Genomic DNA, 21,358 nt, shown 5'->3' with positions numbered 1-21,358 from the left:
TACGCGGGGCTTGAACAACAGGTGAGACACTCTCAACTCCTTGAGGGTTCTCCTGCGAATCACAATCGCTTTGCGCGAGATGATCTCCGAGATCTACCATCTCTTCCTCTGTTCCCTTTGCTATCGGCTCTGAATAGTTAGGAATCGCGACTTCTGACATCGGTACAATGGTGTCAGTTTGTTGCTCGGATCGAATCTCTTCGGTCTCTATATTTCTCCCACTTGTCTTCTCGGAAAGAAACTCCTTTTCAAGGAAGACACCATCACGAGCAACAAACACTTTGTTCTCTGATGGGTTGTAGAAGTAATACCCTTTTGTTTCTTTTGGATAACCAACAAAGAGACATTTGTCTGATCTTGGTGCTAGTTTATCTCCTTCTAAACGTTTTACATAAACATCGCAACCCCAGACTTTGAGAAAAGACAACTTTGAAACCTTTCCAGTCCATAACTCATATGGCGTCTTTTCTACAGCTTTTGACGGAGCTCGGTTTAGTGTGAAAGCAGCCGTTTCTAGAGCATATCCCCAGAAAGTGTTAGGAAGATTGACTAAGTTCATCATTGATCGAACCATGTCCATCAAGGTTCGATTTCTCCTTTCGGACACACCGTTCATATGAGGTGTTCCTGGTGGAGTGAGTTGGGATACTATTCCGCAACTCCTAAGATGATCCTCAAATTCTTGACTCAAATATTCACCACCTCGATCCGATCGAATGACTTTTATTTTCTTGCCAAGTTGATTCTCTACTTCGTTCTGGAATTGTTTGAACATTTCAAACGATTCTGACTTATGCTGTATAAGATATATGTAACCATATCTAGTGAAGTGATCTGTGAACGTTATGAAGTAGCCATAGTTACCTCTCGCGAGTGTACTTATAGGTCCGCATACATCTGTATGTATCAGTCCTAATGGTTCACTCACTCGATCTCCTTTCCCCTTGAAGGACGATCGTGTCATTTTGCCCACTAAGCATGGTTCACATGTATCGTATGATTATAAATCACACGATCCCAGAAGTCCATCTGCATGAAGCTTCTGCATGCGTTTCATGTTAATGTGACCCAGACGACAATGCCAGAGATAGCTTTGGTTAGAATCGTGAGTACGAAGCCGTTTCGTGTGTATGTTCAGGATTTCGTCTTCTATGTTCATAACATAAAGACCATTGCGTAGTCTAGCACAGGTATAGAACATCTCATCTTTGTATAAAGAACAACACTTGTCCTTTATTATTGCATGATATCCTTCCTTGTCTAGTACTGACACAGAGATGATTTTCATTGAAATAGTGGGTACATAATAGCAATTATACAGCACTAATATCAATCCAGTCTCTAGACTAAGCTTATAAGTTCCTACAGCCACAGCAGCAACTCTTGCTTTATTTGCGACTCGTAGAACCATCTCGTTCTTTGTCAGATACCTGATCTCCTTGAGCTCATCTAATTCCGAGATTATATGTGCTCCACATCCGGTATCAAATACCCATGAGGTAGAGTCAGCCGTATCTGCCAAATTGACCTCTATAACATAGGCACTGACTTCCACTTCCCTTTCTGGTATCTCTATTACGCTTTCTTTATTCGAAGCATCGAGAACTCTTCTCTGATCTTCCTCTCAATCTAGAAAGTCGTATAGATCTCTATCTAAGTGTGAATTAATTCTATATGTCATCTCTACTCTACATAAACAAAATAAGGATATTGCTAAGTACTACATTCAATGTTTAAGCAAAAACAGTTTTTGACATATTATTCAATGAAAACCGTCCCCCTTTGAATAATATGATTCCAAGATCCCATTCCTGTGGAGTTAAGCGTACTTTGGCACTGCCCTTAACTCCACCCTCCTGGGTGAGTAACTCTTTACTAATCATTGATGGGTCATGAAAATGTCCCATCTGAGTCGTTTAATTTAGTCGAGTTAGTTCGTTTCGAGTCTTTATTATAATAAAATGGTTGATTTTCTTGATTAGGTGTCTTTTGCGGAGTTAGATGTGAAAAACGGTTAAAAACGAGGAAAAGATGCATGAAGGGTATTTTGGTCATTTGGAGTCAAGGACAATCTGGTAATTTGGCCAAGGTCAGTGCGTGGTAATCTGGTGATCTGGTGTAACGCGCTGCAAGTTAGTACGGTGCTCCCAGTCCCACGTTTTAATCGTGGCCGTTACCCTCCGCGTCCTCAACATCCAACGGCTCCTGTGCATCTGCACTTTTAGGTTTGATCCAATGTTTCCGTCGCATCTTGCTCCAGTAGTCCCGCTCCCACGTTATAATTTGGACCGTACCTTTTCGCGTTTTTTAGATCGGACGGTTGTTGTGCGTCTCCACTTCCGTGTTACCCGAAGTAGCATAGCTAGCGTGCTCCCAAACGCGTGTCCACGCCGCGACCGTCCAGATCCCGCGTTATCCTGATCCGACGGATGCTGCTGTATGTCACGTAGTTCGTCCACATCCGCGAAGCATCCTAGCCGCGTGACCCAGCTCCTAACGACCAGATTGCTTACCCTCTGTCCAATTGACAAGTGTCCTTTCCCCTCATTTGACCAGGTCCTTACATCTTAATTAACGGCCAGATTTCTCTCCTCTTTCATTAGCCGACAAATGGCAGCCTCTCCCTTTCCCATTAGCTCCACCAAAAACCCTAGCCGACTTCATTATTAAAAACAAATGAAAAAATCCCCATTTTGTCCTTAATAAACCCTAACTCTATTTAATGGCCCTTCCTCCCTCATTAGCACTTAGACTTGCAAACCCTCTCATATTTCTCTTCTCTACTCAACCTATACCTCTTCTTACCTATTTCTTTTTACCTATTTCTTCATACTTCCTCTTACCTAATCTTTCTTCTCTACTACTAAATCCATTTCTTTTCCATTCTTTTTCCATCTTCTTTTCTACTACTATTCTTTCTTCCATTAATAGTCTTCTTCTTCTTCCTTCCATATTCTTCTATCATCTTTACCCTCTTCATCTCTTCTTTCCAACTTTCTAGATCTAATTTCTTCTTTCCCTTTCTTTTTCTTATTTGGGTGGCAATAAAATAGCTATTACTTGAATTTCTTGGAGTAACATTCTTGAGCATAAATGGAGCAAATCTTGGACAAATTGGAGATACATGGGGATATGGAATTTGAGCATTCTTGGTGATTTCTTTCCATTAATTTCTTAGTATTTTCATTTATTTTACAATGTCAATGAATGTTATTCTAGATTCCATGTATAGTTAATTTAGCAATCTAAGGTTGTGAATGAAACCCATTTTAGATCTTTATAATACTGGTTCTTGATTTATTAAATCTTTTGATGTGCTTTAATGTCTATTGATTGTTTATCTATATGGATTGGATTTTCTTCCTATTACTCATGCCTCATAATTAGATATTTCATACTTTCGTTAAGTTGTTAGATGGAGTATGCTTTTTAGATGATGAATAATAGTTAAGCGATCCGAACCATCTATAAGGAAGACAATTAGAATTAGTAATTATAAATTGTTTTATCTAGAATATCATCCGGAATCCAAATAGTTCATTATATTGGATCCCGAGTAAATACAAAAGAGATTTAAGTAATTAAGTGCTTGTTTTATAAAGTTAAATTATGTGGTGGATTTTATAACCTTAGATATCTTCTCGCCCGTTTTACTTAGATAGTTTAGTTAGTTCTTTTTGTTTTCTTATCTCTTACAAATCAATCATCAAACTTATAAAGTGGGGTGTGTGTGTTAGTCTAAGTTAGCTATTGACATTTTGATTATTGGGCTAAACTCGCCGTTAATATCTGAAGTTACCTACCTATCCCTTGGGACGATACTCGATCTTATTTTCAATACTATAACTTGACCCCGTATACTTGCGGGAATAGACCTATTTTTAGGCCTATCAATCATAATTTTATGACTCTTGGTTGATGAATAACACTTATGTGTTCAATTCATCCTTTTGCCTCGAAATCCAAAACTCTTTTGCTGACTCGTTGAGAATAACCATTTAGACATGTAGACCTCTTCATAGGTCTACCCGTGTTGTCCCGGGGTAAAAGATGGAAGCCTGCTTTGGCATGACCCACCATCGATGAACAAGGGCTTAACAGGTGTCTTAATCTGGGTAGGCATTACTCAAAATTCTTTTTGGGCACGTTTACGTTTTTAGCATGCATGCATTACTGTGAACTCTAACATAATCATACACGACATAAAACGTAAATAAGTAAATGCCCGCGAGAAAATAAATCAAGCAGACATGATCCTAGTATGGCCCCTAACCTAAAAAATCTAATCTTCTTAGGTTCTTGCTTGTTTTGCCTCTGTTCGCCTGGATCTCCATCCTCGAACCTCCATTGAATTCTCCCACTCGAACCACGATCTCATCCTTAAGGGACTCTATTGGACCCTTAACTCTAATTACAAGACTCAACGATTTGCAGATCGTATAAAACTTGAAATTAAATTAATTACATCGGGCACCCATCCGTGCTTAAAAACCAGAATAGAACAATTCTATGGACATACTAGAACCCGCATTCACATTCATACATACATATTAATATGACAATCATAAAACACCCAAGTATGTATGAGATTCGCTTCTTTAGGTCGAATCTAGGTTTGCTATGTTCTAGATAGCTATTCGGGAGATACTACCGACAATCTATGTCTAATGTGCCTTAAGTCTAATTTTCTCAAATTTCGGACTAATGGCTTGTTCTGGTTTTATCCTAAAAGATTTTGAAATCATTTTTGGAAAAACTCCGTTTTAGGCTTTTGGTTGGCCCGGGTCGCTTTTGGAAAACAAATATGGTTAATGTCTGTTCAGAGTTCTTGGTCCAGCGTGATTTCCAGCTGCTCCTTCGTGCATCTCCTTCATCACGTATTCTTGTTCGTCCTTCGCCAAACAACGTCGTAAAGGGTGAGCCAATGATTTCCAGTATAGCAGTCCTCCTAGCAAGGTGTACCTCGCGGCGTTTCTACGTACCCTTCTAGCTTCGCTGGCGTCTTCAGGTAATTTCCGTGTTAATAGATACTCAACGTATGGTCTCATCCAGGTATCCCCCTGGTTTATTCTGATCGCCATAATTTCATGTGCTTTGTCGATACTTCTTTCTTCAAAGGTGTGAAAAATTACTCCGGGGATTGCGGTTTGTTCGTTGATCATCTTCGAGTGTGCGTCAGCCAGAGTATTCTCCTCCCGGGGTATTCTGGTGATGGTGAACTTCTGGAAGGAGCTGACCAGTTCTTTTACCTTCTTTAGATATTTAATCATATTTGTTCCTTTCGCCTCATAGTCACCGTTTACGTGGTTAACTATCAGCTGAGAATCACTGAAAACCCTAACGCTTGCAGCTCTGGCCTTCAGAGCTAATTGGAGTCCCGCCAGTAAAGCTTCGTATTCGGCCTCGTTGTTTGTTACCGCGAATTTGATTGAGGTAGTCTGGAAGGTCTTTTCCTCTTCAGGGCTGATTAGCACCGCCCTTGCTCCTTTCAAGGATTCGCTAGATGCTCTGTCCACGAAGAGAGTGCAAATCTGCTCTGGGCCAAGGCTTGCTGCTTGCTGCGATTGAGCATTCTGCTACAAAATTTGCCAATGCTTGCCCTTTTATAGCGGTTCGGGGCTCGTACCTGATGTCGAATTCACTCAACTCCACCGCCCATTTCGTCAAACGCCCTGAGAGATCCATTTTTTGGAGTATATTCCTGAGCGGTTGGTCTGTCTAAACCACTATTGTGTGAGCTTGGAAGTATGGGCGCTGCTTCCTAGCGGTCAAAATGAGCGCGTAAGCTAATTTCTCTATAGTCGGGTAATTCAGTTCTGCCCCACTTAGCACTTTACTCACAAAGTATACGGGGTGCATGACTCCTTATATTGTTTTGATTACCGCTACTGAGACGACCTCTCCGGAAGTCGCAAGATAAACATTGAGCTCGTCTCCGGGGTTCGGGCTGACCAGCAGTTGCTGAACGTCCTTCCGGCTCTGCGGGCTGGGCATATCTTGCAGGGCTGTGATCTTGGCCGGGTTGGCTTCTATCCCTCTGTGGCTAACCATGAACCCCAGGAACTTTCCCAAAGTTACGCCAAACGCGCACTTTTCAGGGTTTAGTTTCATATTGTAAGCTTGGAGCCTGTCGAACGCGATCTTAAGATTAAGGATCAAATCTCGGCGAGCTTTGCTTTTCACAATCATGTCATCCACGTAACATTCGACTGTTTTCCCGTGCTGATCCCCGAATATCCCGTTAACGAGACGTTGATATGTTGCCCCCGCATTCTTGAGACCGAAAGGCATTTGTTGATAACAGTATAGCCCTCGATCTGTTAGGAATGCGGTGTTCTCTTGGTCAGCCCAGTGCATGGCGATCTGGTGGTATCCAGCGAAGGCATCCATGAATCTTAGTAGTTCGTGGCCAGCCGTGGAGTCTACCCGCTGATCTATGGACGACAGCGGGAAACTATCCTTTGGGCAAGCCTTGTTTAGGTCGGAGAAATCTATGCACATTCTCCACGTTCCATTCTTCTTCTTGACCCGGACCACGTTGGCTAGCCATTTTGGGTATCGGGCTTCCCTTATTACTCCCGACGTCAGGAGCTTTTCAACTTGTTCGGCTACTCAGCCTTCTTGTGTGCTGAAAAATTCCTTTTCTTTTGCTTCATCGACTTGCTTCCTTCTCTGATGTTTAATTTATAAGTGATGATCCCCAGGTCTATCCCAGGCACCTCATCTGTCCCGAACGCGAAGACATGGAGGTATTCTCTCAAGAAACTGGTTAGTTCCGCCTTCTCGTCGTCATTTAACGTACTCCCGACATAAGTCACTTCACTGGCCTTTTCTCCAATTTGTACGGGTATGGTAGATCTGCTATTCGTTCTTCTCCTTCTTGGATTTCTTCATCTGCAGGCGTCTCGGTTCCGAGTATTTGTCTTTTTGGAGGAGGTGGCTCCACCGCTGGATTGGTGGCCTCTTCCAGTTTCGACATTATGTTTTCCTGGTAGACTTTTATAGAAAGTAATTAGTTCTGAAAAAATTATTAAGTAGGATTCGAGTTACCGAATGTGGTGATTTGCTGGAGAGATCCTCTCCTTATAGCGCCAAATGCTGATGTCGAAAATTGGCTCCCGGTTAAATCAGCATGAAAAAGGGAGTTGATGCATGACAACCTCCGTTATGATGGTTTATTCTGTTTAGAGAGGGAAGATTCTTCTGTTCAGCTCTGCTTTTCTACTCTGCTCCGCTCCTCTGCTCTGCTTCTCTGCTCTGTGCTTCTTTCTCCAGCTCCTGACTCCTTGCTCTAGCTCCTGATTCCTTGCTCCTGTACGTCTGTTCCCGAGGGGGCAAAACCTGTAAAGGGTTCGAAAACCGCTCCGATGCTCAAGACAGTCAGGGTGCTCTTTGCAGTAAAAGAATGAATATTGATTGATCCTTTTGGAGGGAGAGTTATGAGAACTCTGTTTTTTGGGGGCGATCCTTCTGGTATGAAGAGATCTTATTTTTTAGAAGAGAGGATGTGAGTTGTCCTGCAGAGATCGTGTCCTTTGAAGGATGATGTGGGGGGCCTTTTACGGGCGAAGGTAGGCCGACTGTGATTAGTGGTGGTGGCGAGGCGGTGGCCGTCAAACCGTAATAGAAGTTACCTCTTTTGCGTATCTAGGGTTTCTCTTCGAGTAAATCCCGGATCTTTGATAAGTGAAAGTTTCTAAGTTCAAGGATACTTTGTATATATCTTGTCGGATTGATAGACTCTAAAGAAGAAGTTTCTTCCTTTAGATACGTGGAGTCCAATCGAGCTTAAACACTTTAAGATGTGTAACTGATGTGGCGTGAAAATGCCACATTTAGGTCACTTAACTTTGATGAGTTAGTTCTTTTCGAGTTTTATTTCTCATTATTTATGTGTTTTTATTGCTAGGTAGTTCGGAATAAAGAGAGCGAATTATCACATTTTCATCTTATGCGGCAAAATGGAAGAAAAGAGCACCAAGGGTATTTTGGTCATTTTGGTCAAAATCAGAAGTCAAACAACAAGTGAAGTCAATGACGAGTTCGACGGTGAAAACGGAATTCAATTCGGAGTTCGGACGGGGAAGTTACAAAAGAAAGAAGCCAAAGTCTTTCCTTGAAGGCACTCCCCTTGATTTCTAGATGAGAGCCAAAGCCCAACCCATAACCAAGAGCCCAAAGAAGAGAAAGCAAGGAAGATTTCTATGAGCACCTCTTAAAGAAGTCTAAGTCAAAATAGCCCAAGACTTAGTCAAACTTGACTAAGTCTAGGGTTTGGGTATACACAAGTTAGAAAAAGGGTCAAGGGATCTATCTACTACTATTGATCTTCTTCACCAAGAAGGGGGAGGCAAAAGGTGCTAGGGTTTGTGAGTGTTCTTGAGTTAGAGATAAAGGTTAGGGCTTGAGAGATCTTGAAGGAGAGGAGGAGGAGTGCCGGCCAACTTGGCCGGCACCACAGAGAGCTCGGGAAGTGGCACAACATAGCACGGGATCTTCAAGCAGCTGCTGTTCGGAGCTTCAAGCAGCACGGGATGCGGCTGCAGCTTTGTTCATCTGCACGGGACGCGGCTGCAGCTGGAGACGGCAAGGAGTGAGCACGGGACAGCTGTTGCAAGCTTGGGACGGCCATGGATGTCAAAGAACAGCTCGGGACAACAAGAAACTCGGCCGGAAGCAGCTCGGTTCGCTCGGGATGAGCACGGGACGCCTAAGCACGGCTCGGGATAGCTTGATTTGGCCGGATTTGTGCTTTGGCCGGACCTCATCAACCTTGGCCGGACTTTTCTAGGGTTTTCCGGCCACTTTCTTGGCCGGAAACCTTAGGGCTTTTACTCCCCATCATCTTGGCTAGCTTCGTATGTAGTTTGATTTGATTTTGGATTTGAAATGTCTAGAGAGAGGAAGTTTGGTGAAGCTTTAATGGAGTTTGTTTTCAAAATAGGTCATTCTTTTTGGGACGGAGGGAGTATAAAAGATTCCAGGACAAAAGAAACACACAATTCATCAAAGTAACAGCTCGAATTGGACTAACTGGTCCGAGTTAAGAGATTCAGATGAGACATTTTCATGTCTCATCATAGGGCTTCGATTTCCTCTCCTTGATAATCAAGCATTCCTCAACAAACTTAATTGGCGGCTACTCAACAATCTTCAATCCATCTAGGTACAAGTTTTCAAAGCTAAATATTTCCCTAAAACGGCTAAACCCTCCCCTCCTAAAGCTAACCATTCATGGCCCTGGAAAGCAATAGGCCAACAGTTTAATCAAGTGGCCGGTTTATTATTCTGGGATATCAACAAAGGCACTCAAATCAGTATCTAGCACGATTCTGGATCCTAAACCACCCTTCCGCAATCACAAATCAAAGTAACTCAAGCCTCAACTGGGTTGCCCAGCTCACTACGAATAATACATGGAATACTAACTTGATAATAATTGTTTTGATAGTGACACTTGCAGCGCAATTTTAAGTATTAATTTGCAGTCTGATAAGGAGGACACGGCAAAATGGACACTCACTAAATCAGGTAACTTCTCGATTAAATCAATGTATAATTATTTGAGAACTGGTGCGATGGACATATGCATGACTCCAATGACTGGTTTTTCATATGGAATCTGAATACCATACCACGTATAAAACTATTCCTTTGAAAATGTTGTACGAACAGTCTACCAGTAAGGGACAAAATTCTTGTATTAACTGTGACGATAATGAAACTTTGGACCATGTGATGTTACACTGCAACTACGCCAGAGCAATTTGGTTTCACTTTCAGGTTAGATCTGAACAGTTAACCACGGTAAGCAATGGATTCAGCAATGGAAAAAATTGGATGAGGAAATTACTACTTTATATGCTAAAATCCTATGGTTTATTTGGAAAGCTAGGTGCAAAAACTGCTTCACCACTAAAAAACAAACTCCTTTAAGATGATCAATCACATTAAAAATATGACAACCACACCACTCAAAATTGAATCCATACTAACTAACAAATGCAGGGAAAACCTACAGCAACAGCAATGTAGACCTCCATCGACACCATTTCTTAAGATCGATGTAGACGCCTCTTTTATGCAACTTACAAAACCACCAGGAATAGGGTGCATCATTCATGATGACGAAGCAAATTTTATCATAGCAGTAGCAGATAATGTCAGAGGACAAAATGCAGAAGAATGTGAAAGTCTAACTATACACTACGGCATCTTATGGGCAATCCAACTTCAAATACAACATGTTCACATCAAAAGCGATAATCAAAATATCATCAAGTACATCAATAGTCTAAGCGTTAGTTTACATTGGCAGTATAGGCAAATCATCTCAAATATTCTAGATCTCAAGAATCAGTTCACAGATATCATCTTCACCTATGCGCCCAGGGGATGCAACTCCAAAGCCGATGCTCTAGCTAAATGGGTAAGGAATAATACTCAGAAAAAATATGGAATGTAGTACCATCTTTTCCTTCTGCTTTAAATTAAGGATTTCCTGTGAGAAGATTGTAGTTGGTTTATTCTAATATATTATAAAAAAAAAACTTTTTTCTCAAACTTGGTGATTTGCATCGTTGCTTTGTCAATATGAATGCATTTGGAATTGCGATCACAATATTAACTAAAATTTAATTCTTTTGAAAGAAGATGTATTTGAAGCGAATGTGTGCACTGAATTTGTCATTTTATGAGTTTTGTGACCTAAATAAATTACGGGGGATGAGATTTAAGTCCAAAATCGCATGATCAATGAGTCTAGAGACCAAAGATAATCTGAAATAGAAAATAAATCCACTCAAAGTAAATTACTTGTCTATCCTCTTATTTTCATTTACTGCCTAACCTATCCTAAGTTTAAAAAAAAAACCCAAAATAAAAGATACTATAATATATAGATTTTCATTACATTTATTTCTTCAAAAACAAACTTTCTTTCCCCGGAAAAATTTGCCTTTTTCGTTTAACATTACAAAAAAAAGTAGCCTTTTCTGTTTCAAAAAAATAACCAAAAAAAAAAGTTGCATTTTCCTCAAATATCAAAACAAAGAGAGAGAGAGAGAGGGAAACTCTTATCTTAAACACGCCCAAAATAAACCTAACAGAGAGAGAGAGCATCGAGAAAGAGAGAGGGAGAATCCATTGTTGGTTTCGTTCATCATCATCAACAGTAAAGAGTAAGTTATTTTGGTTTTCATCATTTTTGTTGTTCCTTCAATTTTGTCTATGATTTAGATTGATTTCGACATCACAAAACGAATTAGGTTTTGATTTTTACAACTTTAACTATGATTTATTTTTCTGAAATTGATTAGTTAATAAAAAAATTTCTAGGTTTAGTTGTTTCGAAGTGGTTTAATGGAAGTTATTTTCAAAACCCTAAATCAGTTCAAAGTGAAGAGTATGTTTCTTTTTTGCATGCAACAAAAAATTTGTATTGTTACCTTGTCCCTGTTGTTGTGTAATTTCTTTGAAGAAATGGTTTCTGCTTAAATTTTTTATTTTAGACCGACAATTTAGGGTTCTATCTAATTTAGGATTTTGTATTGTAGACTTTCAAGCATAGTGTTAGATCCAGAATATAGTTAATTTCAATAAAAACTTAATATTTTGTCTAGCATTATTAAGTTTCTTATAAAACTTTATCAATGGTTACCAGTCAAACCTGATTTTTTGACAACCATAGAACATTACATGGTGTAATATGGGAAAAAAATGAGAGAATAAATTGGATTGTAAAAACAATGTCATTTTTTTGTCTAGCATTTTTGAAGTTTATCATAGAAACTTGAAATGGTTACTGTTCAAAACGGGTTTCATAAGAAAAATGACTTGTTTGACTAACATTTCTTAGTTTCTTATAGAAACGCATAAATGGTTACAACCCAAAGATATTGAATTGGTTTGTTGTTTGAACTTTGACAGGCCTGATTGTAGGTTGTATGTGATTTTGCACATGGAAGAACTTTATATCGAATCGAACTATAAATATTTTCCTAACGAGATGTAAAAAGATGATTGGACAAAACTAGCGCAAAGGAAGAGGGGTGAACTAACTTGGTTGTTCTTGAATGAATCGAAAGATATATGAAGAAAAAATGTTTAAGTACTTTAACTTGTATTTTGTAACAGACTATGTGATAAAATGTAGCAAACATGTTTATGTTTTAAGTTTGAATAACATCTTGAGCAGTTATGGGATTATTTATCAATGTTCTACAATACCACAATTATATTATATTTTAGATGTCGTTGAACAGGTTTATAGATACGATAAAGATGTTACTCAAATTTCTTGGACACTACTGAAACTATACAATTATAATACGTGGTAGGGCAAAGGCATGATGAACTCAAACACTTAATGTTGAATCCATTGATAACATATATAACTAAGGAAACAAATAGTTCGCACAAAAATATATCAAAAATCTGGACATTTTGATTAAAATATAACCAAGGCTAAAACCAACCTGCTTTGATTGTATTGAAAATTGCTAAATTGCTAGAAACATCAAACAAATTTTTCTAGCATGGTCCAATGGGTATAAAAATACCAGTAAGATGTTGACAAAATTTCTCCAACACTACCAGCATTTTTCAGTTTTTCGACATTTTGTAACTTATTCTAGCCAAATACATATGAGTATAACTACGATATTAGCGTAACCATTGGTAAAATTTAATAGGAAATAGGAAAATCTTCTTGCTTAAATACGATAATCTGGTAACATTGATCAAATTCTCTAAACATATAAAAGACATAAGTAGAATATTTATGTTTCTAGCAGAATAAGTAAACCTGCATATCAAAATTTAAGTTAGATATTATATAGCTGCCGTGCATGAGACACTATTGTGATAAGCCGGTTTTTTACACCGATCGCAAACCCTCATTTTTTTGGGTATGTTTCCTGAGCTCTCTCTTCTTACTGTCCTTGGTCTTCCCGGTTTTCTCTTTGTTAACGGAGGTAGTGTTCTTATTTCATCGATGTACTCCATTGGCTCATCATAATTTGGTATTGGGTAGACATAACATTGATAAGTGTTGACGAACGCTTGTTTGGTGAAAATGATCAAATATCACCATCATAATTCTTGATGCACAACATGGCATGTTAACAAGGGATACCATCTATCGACCACCTACCGCAACTACATGTGAGATCAATGAGATTGACAGAGTAGAATACGAATGTAGAAAATGCTAGTAGATGTCACTAGAATCGATAAAATGCTAGTAGAATACGGAAAATGTAACAAAAACAATTTCACCTTATACATTTTAATTACTAAAAAGTATTTGTTAACCTACTGTAACAAATTCATTGAACAAATACTGATAGAATGTAGAATATGCTAGTAGAATCAATAGGATGCTAGAGTATTTGCAGTTTAACCTACTGCAATAAATACATTCAACATATGCTAATGGAATGTAAAAAATGTTATTAGAATCAATAAGATGCTAACAAAATAGTATTTTCTTTTTAACCTATTGTAACAAATTTATAACAGATGCTAATAGAATGTAGAATGCTAGTAGAATACCGAAAATGTAGCAAACACAATTTCACTTTATAAAACTTTTTTATGAAAAAAATGTTGAATTAATAGAGATTTCAACATTCACTTTTTACCAAAAAGTGATAAAAAATGTTACATATAAGTTTTTTGTTAGAATAAATAAATTTTTTAAGAAGATTGTAGTAATAGAGATTTATAGATTCTGACGATCAATTTAAGTTGGACATACCTCACAAACGAATTTGTAGATGTCTAATTAGATCGAGGTAGAGATAAAACGCAAATCACAACTTCATACTTTCTTGAAGTTCAAAGAACAAAGAGTTACAGAGAGAGAAATTCGTTTTTGAGATTGAGCATCTCGTTTTAGGTAAATATCCATTGATTTGGTAGGTTACTTTAATCAAATACAACGGATTTAGAAATAATATACTTTCTTGAATTCAAAGAATATAGAGTTACATAGATGGAAACTCGTTTCTTTGAGAGTGCAACTCATTTTTGTTAAATATCCACTGATTTGGTTAAATATTTATGGAGTTTATGGAAATAAAGATTGGTATTAAATATCCAACATAAATATTCTTTCATAAAATATATGGAAAGAGTTATTAACTTAACCAGTATAAACCTTTGGTTTACCAATGGTTAAAAAATATTTATGAAAGGGCAAAAATGAGAGATAATTAAAGGATTGATGCATGGGGCCCACCAAATAGTTAATTTTTGGACTTATTTTACATTTTCGGTTTATTTTGGTTTTATTTTATTTATTAATTTAGGAGTGGATATATGACTCATTACCCCCCCTATTTTTGGACCTTAAACTCAAAAATCCATCTTATAATGGGTTAAGTGCCCTGTGACGCCCCGTGTTCCGAATCACGGTTTGCCCGGCAGTTTATAAAAGAAACTCGGTCTAATACTAACTCAAACCAGTTTCAAATATAAACCCAAGCCAAAACTCTCATCACGGGTTACAAATCAAGAACAAACACAGCGGAAAAACAAATATAGTTTAAACCTTTTGAAAATATGCTCGGAAAATATGTAACCCAAAATAGTTTTTCATAAAGAGAAAAACAACTTGAATTCATGTTTATGAATAGTTCACAAAAGAGACTGAATTTGGACAGAGTCTCCTCTATAAATTGAACATATCAGACCTGAAAAACCTGAAAAACCTGTCAAACATTCATACATATCTCACAAACTTCTAAATAACAATAGCATCAAATAAAAAGTGATAATGTGCATACTATTTACATGTGTACAATCGCAAACAAGTGAGAGAACGATCCTAACTATTCTAGATGATACATATATAATATTAACGTTGTGATTATGTTGAAAATATAATAGAAATTACAATCTTACATAATGTGAACCGTCGAAGTAAACTATGTCACTCCGGGTCACCAATACCTGCAACTGAACAACAACAAATAGAAATGAGATAACCCGAAGGTCAGCTCAGTAGGATACCTAGACATCCTACCCGCACCACACACATCAGCATTTTAATATATCAATAGTTATAAGTGTTACATATATACAGAGATGTCAATATGCACATGAAGCAAAGCAATATAGCAAGATAGTTCTTCTAGCTTACCAAGATCACGACTGAATACGCCCTCAGTCGGGGTCACCTACTATTCGGCTAGGAAGAACCGGTAGGCCTTTGTTAGTGCGTAGGCAGGCGGCGCCTTATCGAACGTTTGACTACTGCAGTGTACACATGGATCCACGTAATACCCCGGTAAGAGCTTCCGTAACTCTCCCTTCGTCATCATCGCCCATCGGGCTGGCTTGTGATCTCAATACGCATCGAATAGTAAATCTCACCCAAACAATGATACGCTTAGAATATGTCATGACTTACCCAGACGACTATAAGAGTATCGTCGCTTAGTAGAGCCATATACCCACGGCGATACAATTATCTCGTCTTGAGGCGCGTCCTATCTACGGCCAGATCTGACGCTTCCTCGCAAGGTAACTCATTGACCATTCGAAGAATACCCAAACATATGCATGAACCTATAATAATATTAAATGATCTGATAGGCTCCCAAAGCTACAAGAACAGAGCCCTCCTAACAAGTCCCATCAACCAAGGAGAAGAGCGTTCTTGTGGCTCAAGGTAGGGTAAACCCTGTTTAAAGCCAAGCTTTTACAAGTTTTCACTTTCAGGGATTAAGTATTTTCTTTTAAGAAAACTTGGGTAAACACCCTCTTTCGGTTCGGTGAAACATTGTACGTATCAAACACAAGACATTACAGAATTCAAACCACACTTACCAGTGGCTTAGCAGAATAAATAAACAAACATGGCACTGGTCAGTCCCCTAATCACTCCAAGGGTCGGAATACCCCAACTCCCAATCTCTCTCGGACCCCATTCCGGGTAAACAAGAATGGTCGTTACCAAACGGCTGGCCAACGCACCGAGTGTAACCCTTAACATGAATTCATGGCTAATCCATAACAGAAATATAAACAAGGGGACCAACTGATGCCCGGCGTCAAACAATCAATACACGTAACACAGATCAAGCGATTCCGCCTCCATGTTATACACGTAACTCAAGCGATTCCGCCACCACGTGTTTACAATTCACAAAACGATCTCACAGATCAAGCGATTCCGCCTCCATGTGATCATTTTCGGAAAAACCAATTTGTTTTGAAAAGAGAAACATCCATAACATAGAGCACACAACTTACATACATATCATACCATATCATATCATAAATTGAACTAGAGAACTATAAAAAAGAAGAAAAATGACTATATATATAATGGTGAAACGGGGAATACCCGTGCTCCAAGTAAGATTCATAGGATCCTACCTCTTCTTGCGCTTCCAATGGTGCTCCTGACTAAGCTCCACTTCTCCTCGAGCTCCCTGTTGCAGTTCATTAGTCCTATTGAAATATGAAAGGACAAAACGGTCAACTGACAGTTACATAACTGTCAAGAGTCCTCTTGCAGAGCACGAATGCATAAAATGAATGAACTAGACTAAGAATGTCCTATCGGCACTATAGAGATCAAAGAAACATTCCGCCAGATACCTGAAATTCATACAAACCAACCAACGAACTTCCCATAAACTCTATTTTTCATTTCCGATATCCCATAAGCTGACAATTTATATAATGAACCAAATACTATGAATCTTGAACTATCAAATCATGAAATGAACCTAGTGTTACGAATCCATAACTCAACCTATCCATTTATGTGAAATATGACATAGTTCGGGTAACCATCTCTATTCCAATTCATTTCCAAAACTATTCCAAATATAAAATTCGACCCGAAAAATAATTCGGCAGCACCCCGTCTATATACGGACACCCCAAAATAGTTCATAACATCCTAAACATGATCCTGAACATTAATCATTCGACGAAACTAAAGAATAACTGCTCCAAATCATGAACCCAAAAGAAACTAGTACAACTATACAGTATTCGAAATAGCTATCCTAAAACCATCAAATTCGAACGAAATAGAAAATTCTGAACGGATAGATATGTAGAGCAAGTCGAATACAATTACCTGGAAGAAGTTTCATCGAATTCCGACCACCGAACGCGAAGAAACCGACGAAGGAAATCAAACACCAACCCACGGACAAAAACCCTTTTTATTTCTCACGGCTAACACTTGCTGTTTGTTTAGAAATCACTTTGGTAAAGGATGGAGATGGATATACAAGGATGGGGATGACGTGGGACCATTTAAAACGCCTCTTGCATGCAAGACAACATAAATTGGATTTCTTTTAAACCAACCAAATTGGTTTTGGGTGCCACATGTCCCGGTTTGAAGTGCCCATGCCATTTAATTTTCTTTTTGAGTCCTTAATTTCTATATACCTCTTAAACCCGTCCCTCCAATCTTATAGCCAACTAATTCCACTCTTATCAATTACTTAATAACCCTCGCTTTAACTTTTTCTTCCCTTTTTCACCCCACAACTAACCATGAAGAAACTATGTGGTCCCGTTAATTTCGATACCGAAGAAAATTATCGAACACGAAACGATAGTCAAACCATGTTCGGTCTTTACATGTGACTAGTCAAAATCTATTATTTCTCGAGATATATCAAATGAGTTGTCTGAATCAACTGAAATAAATACTCGAAACCAACTATTGAAAATTGCTAGCTTTGTTTGACGATCCAATTCGTCCGATTCTCCGACTCGAAGGTCAGGGCGCTACAATACTACCCCCCTTAATTGAAATTTCGTCCTCGAAATTCGAAGAGAGTCGAAAATGAAACAACATCTGCCAATAGCAACACAACCCGTCACAAGACTCGAACCAAGACAACAATCAGTTTTGACTCCAACCCAAACTTCTGTAACCTGTAAATTTCTTAAGATTCCCTTATTCCTAATGGTATTTCACCAAAGTCAGAATCTCCAGAACTTTTCTATTGTGACATTTTGACATAAGAAGAGAGTTCTCCCTAGCACTGGAGAGTCTCTGTTGATGAACAATAAAACTTCATTGTCCCTTTACCAATCTGAACCAAGAAGATCTACAACTCAAACTTGCAAATGATGACAAACACAAGCTACCAAACAAAAACTCAAAATGACATCATCTGATGAGAATAAATTGAGTGTTGGTTTTGTTGTGAGAAAACACTGACACATGAAAATACTTGCGCCACAATACTCTGTCGGTTCGAACAAAAGACATATTACATATACTCTAATATCTGAATAGTCTATTCTCGTAAAACACCTGTGGAGAAATGGATATAAAATTCAATCTGGCAGCCCTGTAAATAACTCCCTCATTCAAAATAACTCTCGAATTCTTACCCAAAGTAGTCCACACTAAAATCTGAGAAATCTAACAATTCACTAGATAATGCAATAAACCCTTGATAAGTAATCTCTCGATCCCATTTTAATCAGCGACTACGATGTTATAATCTGACTATATGCTAAGAAGACAACTAACCAACATTTTCTATTCTTTTGCCCAGTTCTATCTACCAACTCTGATCTTAAGAAAAACTATATCATTTCTGAAGTCACAAACTCACTGCATCTAACAAAAACCAAGCTGGTTAAACTCTATAAACAAACTAGATCCAACCCTTTATATCTTGAATTCTTCTATAGAACTACAACATTATGAGGTGAAAATGAGGTTAAACACTAATATGTGCAACCATAGAATAATTTGGCACATATGTTTCCTCTTCTTACATCAAACTCATACTCTGAAGCAATTTCTAAGATATCAGAATAACTTAACAATGAAATCCAGTTTCCATCTGACCACATGACCCTTATAATTGGCCACGATATAAAAAAAAATAAAGAATGAAGACCTCTATAACCTATAAATAAGAATAATATGTCGTTAATCCCACATCCTCAAAGAAAATACCATTCTCGATAATATAAGAAAATATTGTTGCCCATAATATAAGAAAATAAAGATTAAGGGCATCTATAATATATACAAGTCGATTTTGGCGTCGACACTATAATCCCAAAGAAAATATAGTTGTTGTGGATAAGACGATAAAATGAAAATAGAAGACCACTACAATATCTATACAAGTCAAAGATAAACCGACCCTCGAATAATTCTGCAATAACTTTTCAATCCCCAATACTTCTAACACCTAACATTATCTTAATCCACATAACCTCGAATATCGAAGTATCTCGTTGAACCAATATAATGCAATCACGTACATTAACCTGCTAGACCATATTTCCTCCGACTCTAAACAGAACTGTTAATAAAAACCATAATATTCTTATGTGAAAAGATATCCACTGTTCAGAAAGATCAGGCTCGATATCATATACATTCAATATATGCCTTGAGAATACCATTTCATATATAGACCAACTAAGATAAAATATGTGACTGATAAGAAATGACCCCTGAGAAGTATCCCTCTCACTGGTATACCCTGACAACTGACTAGAAATCCCGACATAACTGACATCTGTGCCACATCTATAAATCTGAAAACCAACACATCTACTATTTCCAGGTGACGAACTACCATTCAGTGAAGTAGTCTCTCTCAATAAGATTATGTGTCTGATGTCCCTGAATCTCACCACCAACAATTATGGTCAATAAAAGGTACGTGCCTCTACCTTATAACTCTCTCTTAACCAGACCATACATTACCTGTAGTCAAACTGAAACAATACATGCTCGAAACAAATCGATCAAGGTAAACCTCAACTCTGTGAATGATCTGCTCGAAGCTCATAGATGAAGGAATATGTACAACTACCCCGATATCCACAATAAAAGGTCTGACTCATCTTCTCATCTAGTGAATCCTTCGTAGCGTTGTGGTCATACCATTATAATCAGAATACTTCTTCAGTGGTTCAGTCTGCAGCTTCTTCATTACTCGATGGCATTTCTCATATTACCGATTCACCTAGGTTAATTACTCCTGGCAATGTCTTCATATGAGAATCACCTGCTCGAGTGACTTAGGCTCAAAAAAATTGTACCACAAGTCCATCTGTATCGAACACGTTGACCACACATATTAATCCATAACTTTGCTGCCCAAAGTTATTGTCGTCGTACACTTTGTCGTTAACACCATTTGTTGCTTTGGTTCCTCGGAGTCGTTGCAGATTTCCAAATTGTCCTACTATGGAGATTAGCGTACTAGTTCACTATCCTTGTCCTAAATCAACCGATATATCAATGTTCGTCTTGTAAAGTTCTTAATAATTTCCTATTGTCGATCTTTGTGAACTTGTATACTGTCAAAAGTCAACTACACTTAACCTCCTCAGACACTTTTGTCTTTGATACTTTCACAACATCAATATGCCGCCCTGCCCAAAACTTTATACCAAACCATTTTATCAATCCTTGATCGGCCACTTGTACCACCTTGCACAATAATCGAGGAAACAATCCTTGATCGGCCACTTGTACCACCTTGCACAATAATCGAGGAAACAAACGACCAATGTAAACCGTTCACCAAATATTCCTTTTCAGAGTACATCGAAGTATCGAAAATCAGAGAAGTCTATCCACAACCAACCAATGATATGAACCTAAGCCTAACATGAATGCAATTCGTACCTCAGTAATGCTTGGTTGATCGCCACCACTATCTTCTGCAGGCAATGTGCTCGCATAACAAAATCACAATGTAAGTGACCTACCGTTAAAGGAACCTTACTCACATTATGATATCTGAGTGGGACCTTCACGTAGGCCTGACTCAGATGTGCTGAGCACATAAAAGTCAGCAAAGATAAAATCAAAATCTTAAAATCTCAAATAAAACAAAATAAAATCAACAATATTATTATCTTTTCATATTTTATCTTGTAGCTTTTACGAATTTATCAAGCCTTGGTGTTTTTAGTTACCTCACCCATTATGACACAGAATAGTTTTCTGATGCCAGTCGGCCCAATGCACGTACTCATGCTCTGATACCAACTGTGACGCCCCGTGTTCCGAATCACGGTTTGCCCGGCAGTTTATAAAAGAAACTCGGTCTAATACTAACTCAAACCAGTTTCAAATATAAACCCAAGCCAAAACTCTCATCACGGGTTACAAATCAAGAACAAACACAGCGGAAAAACAAATATAGTTTAAACCTTTTGAAAATATGCTCGGAAAATATGTAACCCAAAATAGTTTTTCATAAAGAGAAAAACAACTTGAATTCATGTTTATGAATAGGTCACAAAAGAGACTGAATTTGGACAGAGTCTCCTCTATAAATTGAACATATCAGACCTGAAAAACCTGTCAAACATTCATACATATCTC

The 21,358-nt window shown here is 38.2% G+C and overlaps 2 protein-coding genes and 1 long non-coding RNA gene across 4 annotated transcripts; 1 reads left to right on the top strand and 2 right to left on the bottom strand.

Annotated features, from left to right (window-relative positions):
* Positions 1–4,808: 4,808 nt before the first annotated feature.
* LOC147567027 (uncharacterized) lies at positions 4,809–6,390 on the bottom strand. The gene is made up of 2 exons (XM_086656510.1): positions 5,884–6,390; positions 4,809–5,573 (listed from the first exon to the last, which is right to left on the bottom strand). The coding sequence occupies exons 1-2, from the start codon at positions 6,388–6,390 to the stop codon at positions 4,809–4,811; spliced, it is 1,272 nt and encodes a 423-aa protein (XP_086512636.1).
* A 3,568-nt stretch (positions 6,391–9,958) lies between these two features.
* LOC147567026 (uncharacterized) lies at positions 9,959–10,465 on the top strand. The gene has a single exon (XM_086656498.1). It carries the CDS (start codon positions 9,959–9,961, stop codon positions 10,463–10,465), a length of 507 nt encoding a protein of 168 aa, XP_086512624.1.
* A 4,273-nt stretch (positions 10,466–14,738) lies between these two features.
* On the bottom strand, positions 14,739–17,385 carry LOC147567025 (uncharacterized). 2 transcript variants are annotated; one of them, XR_015230650.1, is made up of 3 exons: positions 17,102–17,385; positions 16,387–16,461; positions 14,739–14,961 (listed from the first exon to the last, which is right to left on the bottom strand). It is a non-coding gene; the product is annotated as an uncharacterized LOC147567025 (long non-coding RNA). The 2 variants fall into 2 exon arrangements; XR_015230651.1 differs by having other exon boundaries at positions 16,387–16,442.
* Positions 17,386–21,358: the final 3,973 nt, after the last annotated feature.

The sequence above is a fragment of the Eschscholzia californica genome, unplaced genomic scaffold, assembly GCF_041429995.1.
Source record: "Eschscholzia californica isolate CP2 unplaced genomic scaffold, dmEscCali1.0.p SCAF_1, whole genome shotgun sequence".
In the NCBI taxonomy this organism is placed as follows: Eukaryota; Viridiplantae; Streptophyta; class Magnoliopsida; order Ranunculales; family Papaveraceae; genus Eschscholzia; species Eschscholzia californica.
This window is presented reverse-complemented; position numbering and strand designations above follow the sequence as displayed.

Excerpts from the sequence above, each read along its gene's own strand:
- LOC147567027 (XM_086656510.1), bottom strand. The coding sequence starts at position 6,390 with ATGGATGCCTTCGCTGGATACCACCAGATCGCCATGCACTGGGCTGAC. Across the intron at positions 5,574-5,883 it reads GAGAGGTCGTCTCAGTAGCG|AATGCTCAATCGCAGCAAGC; the intron begins GTAATCAAAACA and ends ATTTTGTAGCAG.
- LOC147567026 (XM_086656498.1), top strand. The coding sequence starts at position 9,959 with ATGACAACCACACCACTCAAAATTGAATCCATACTAACTAACAAATGC.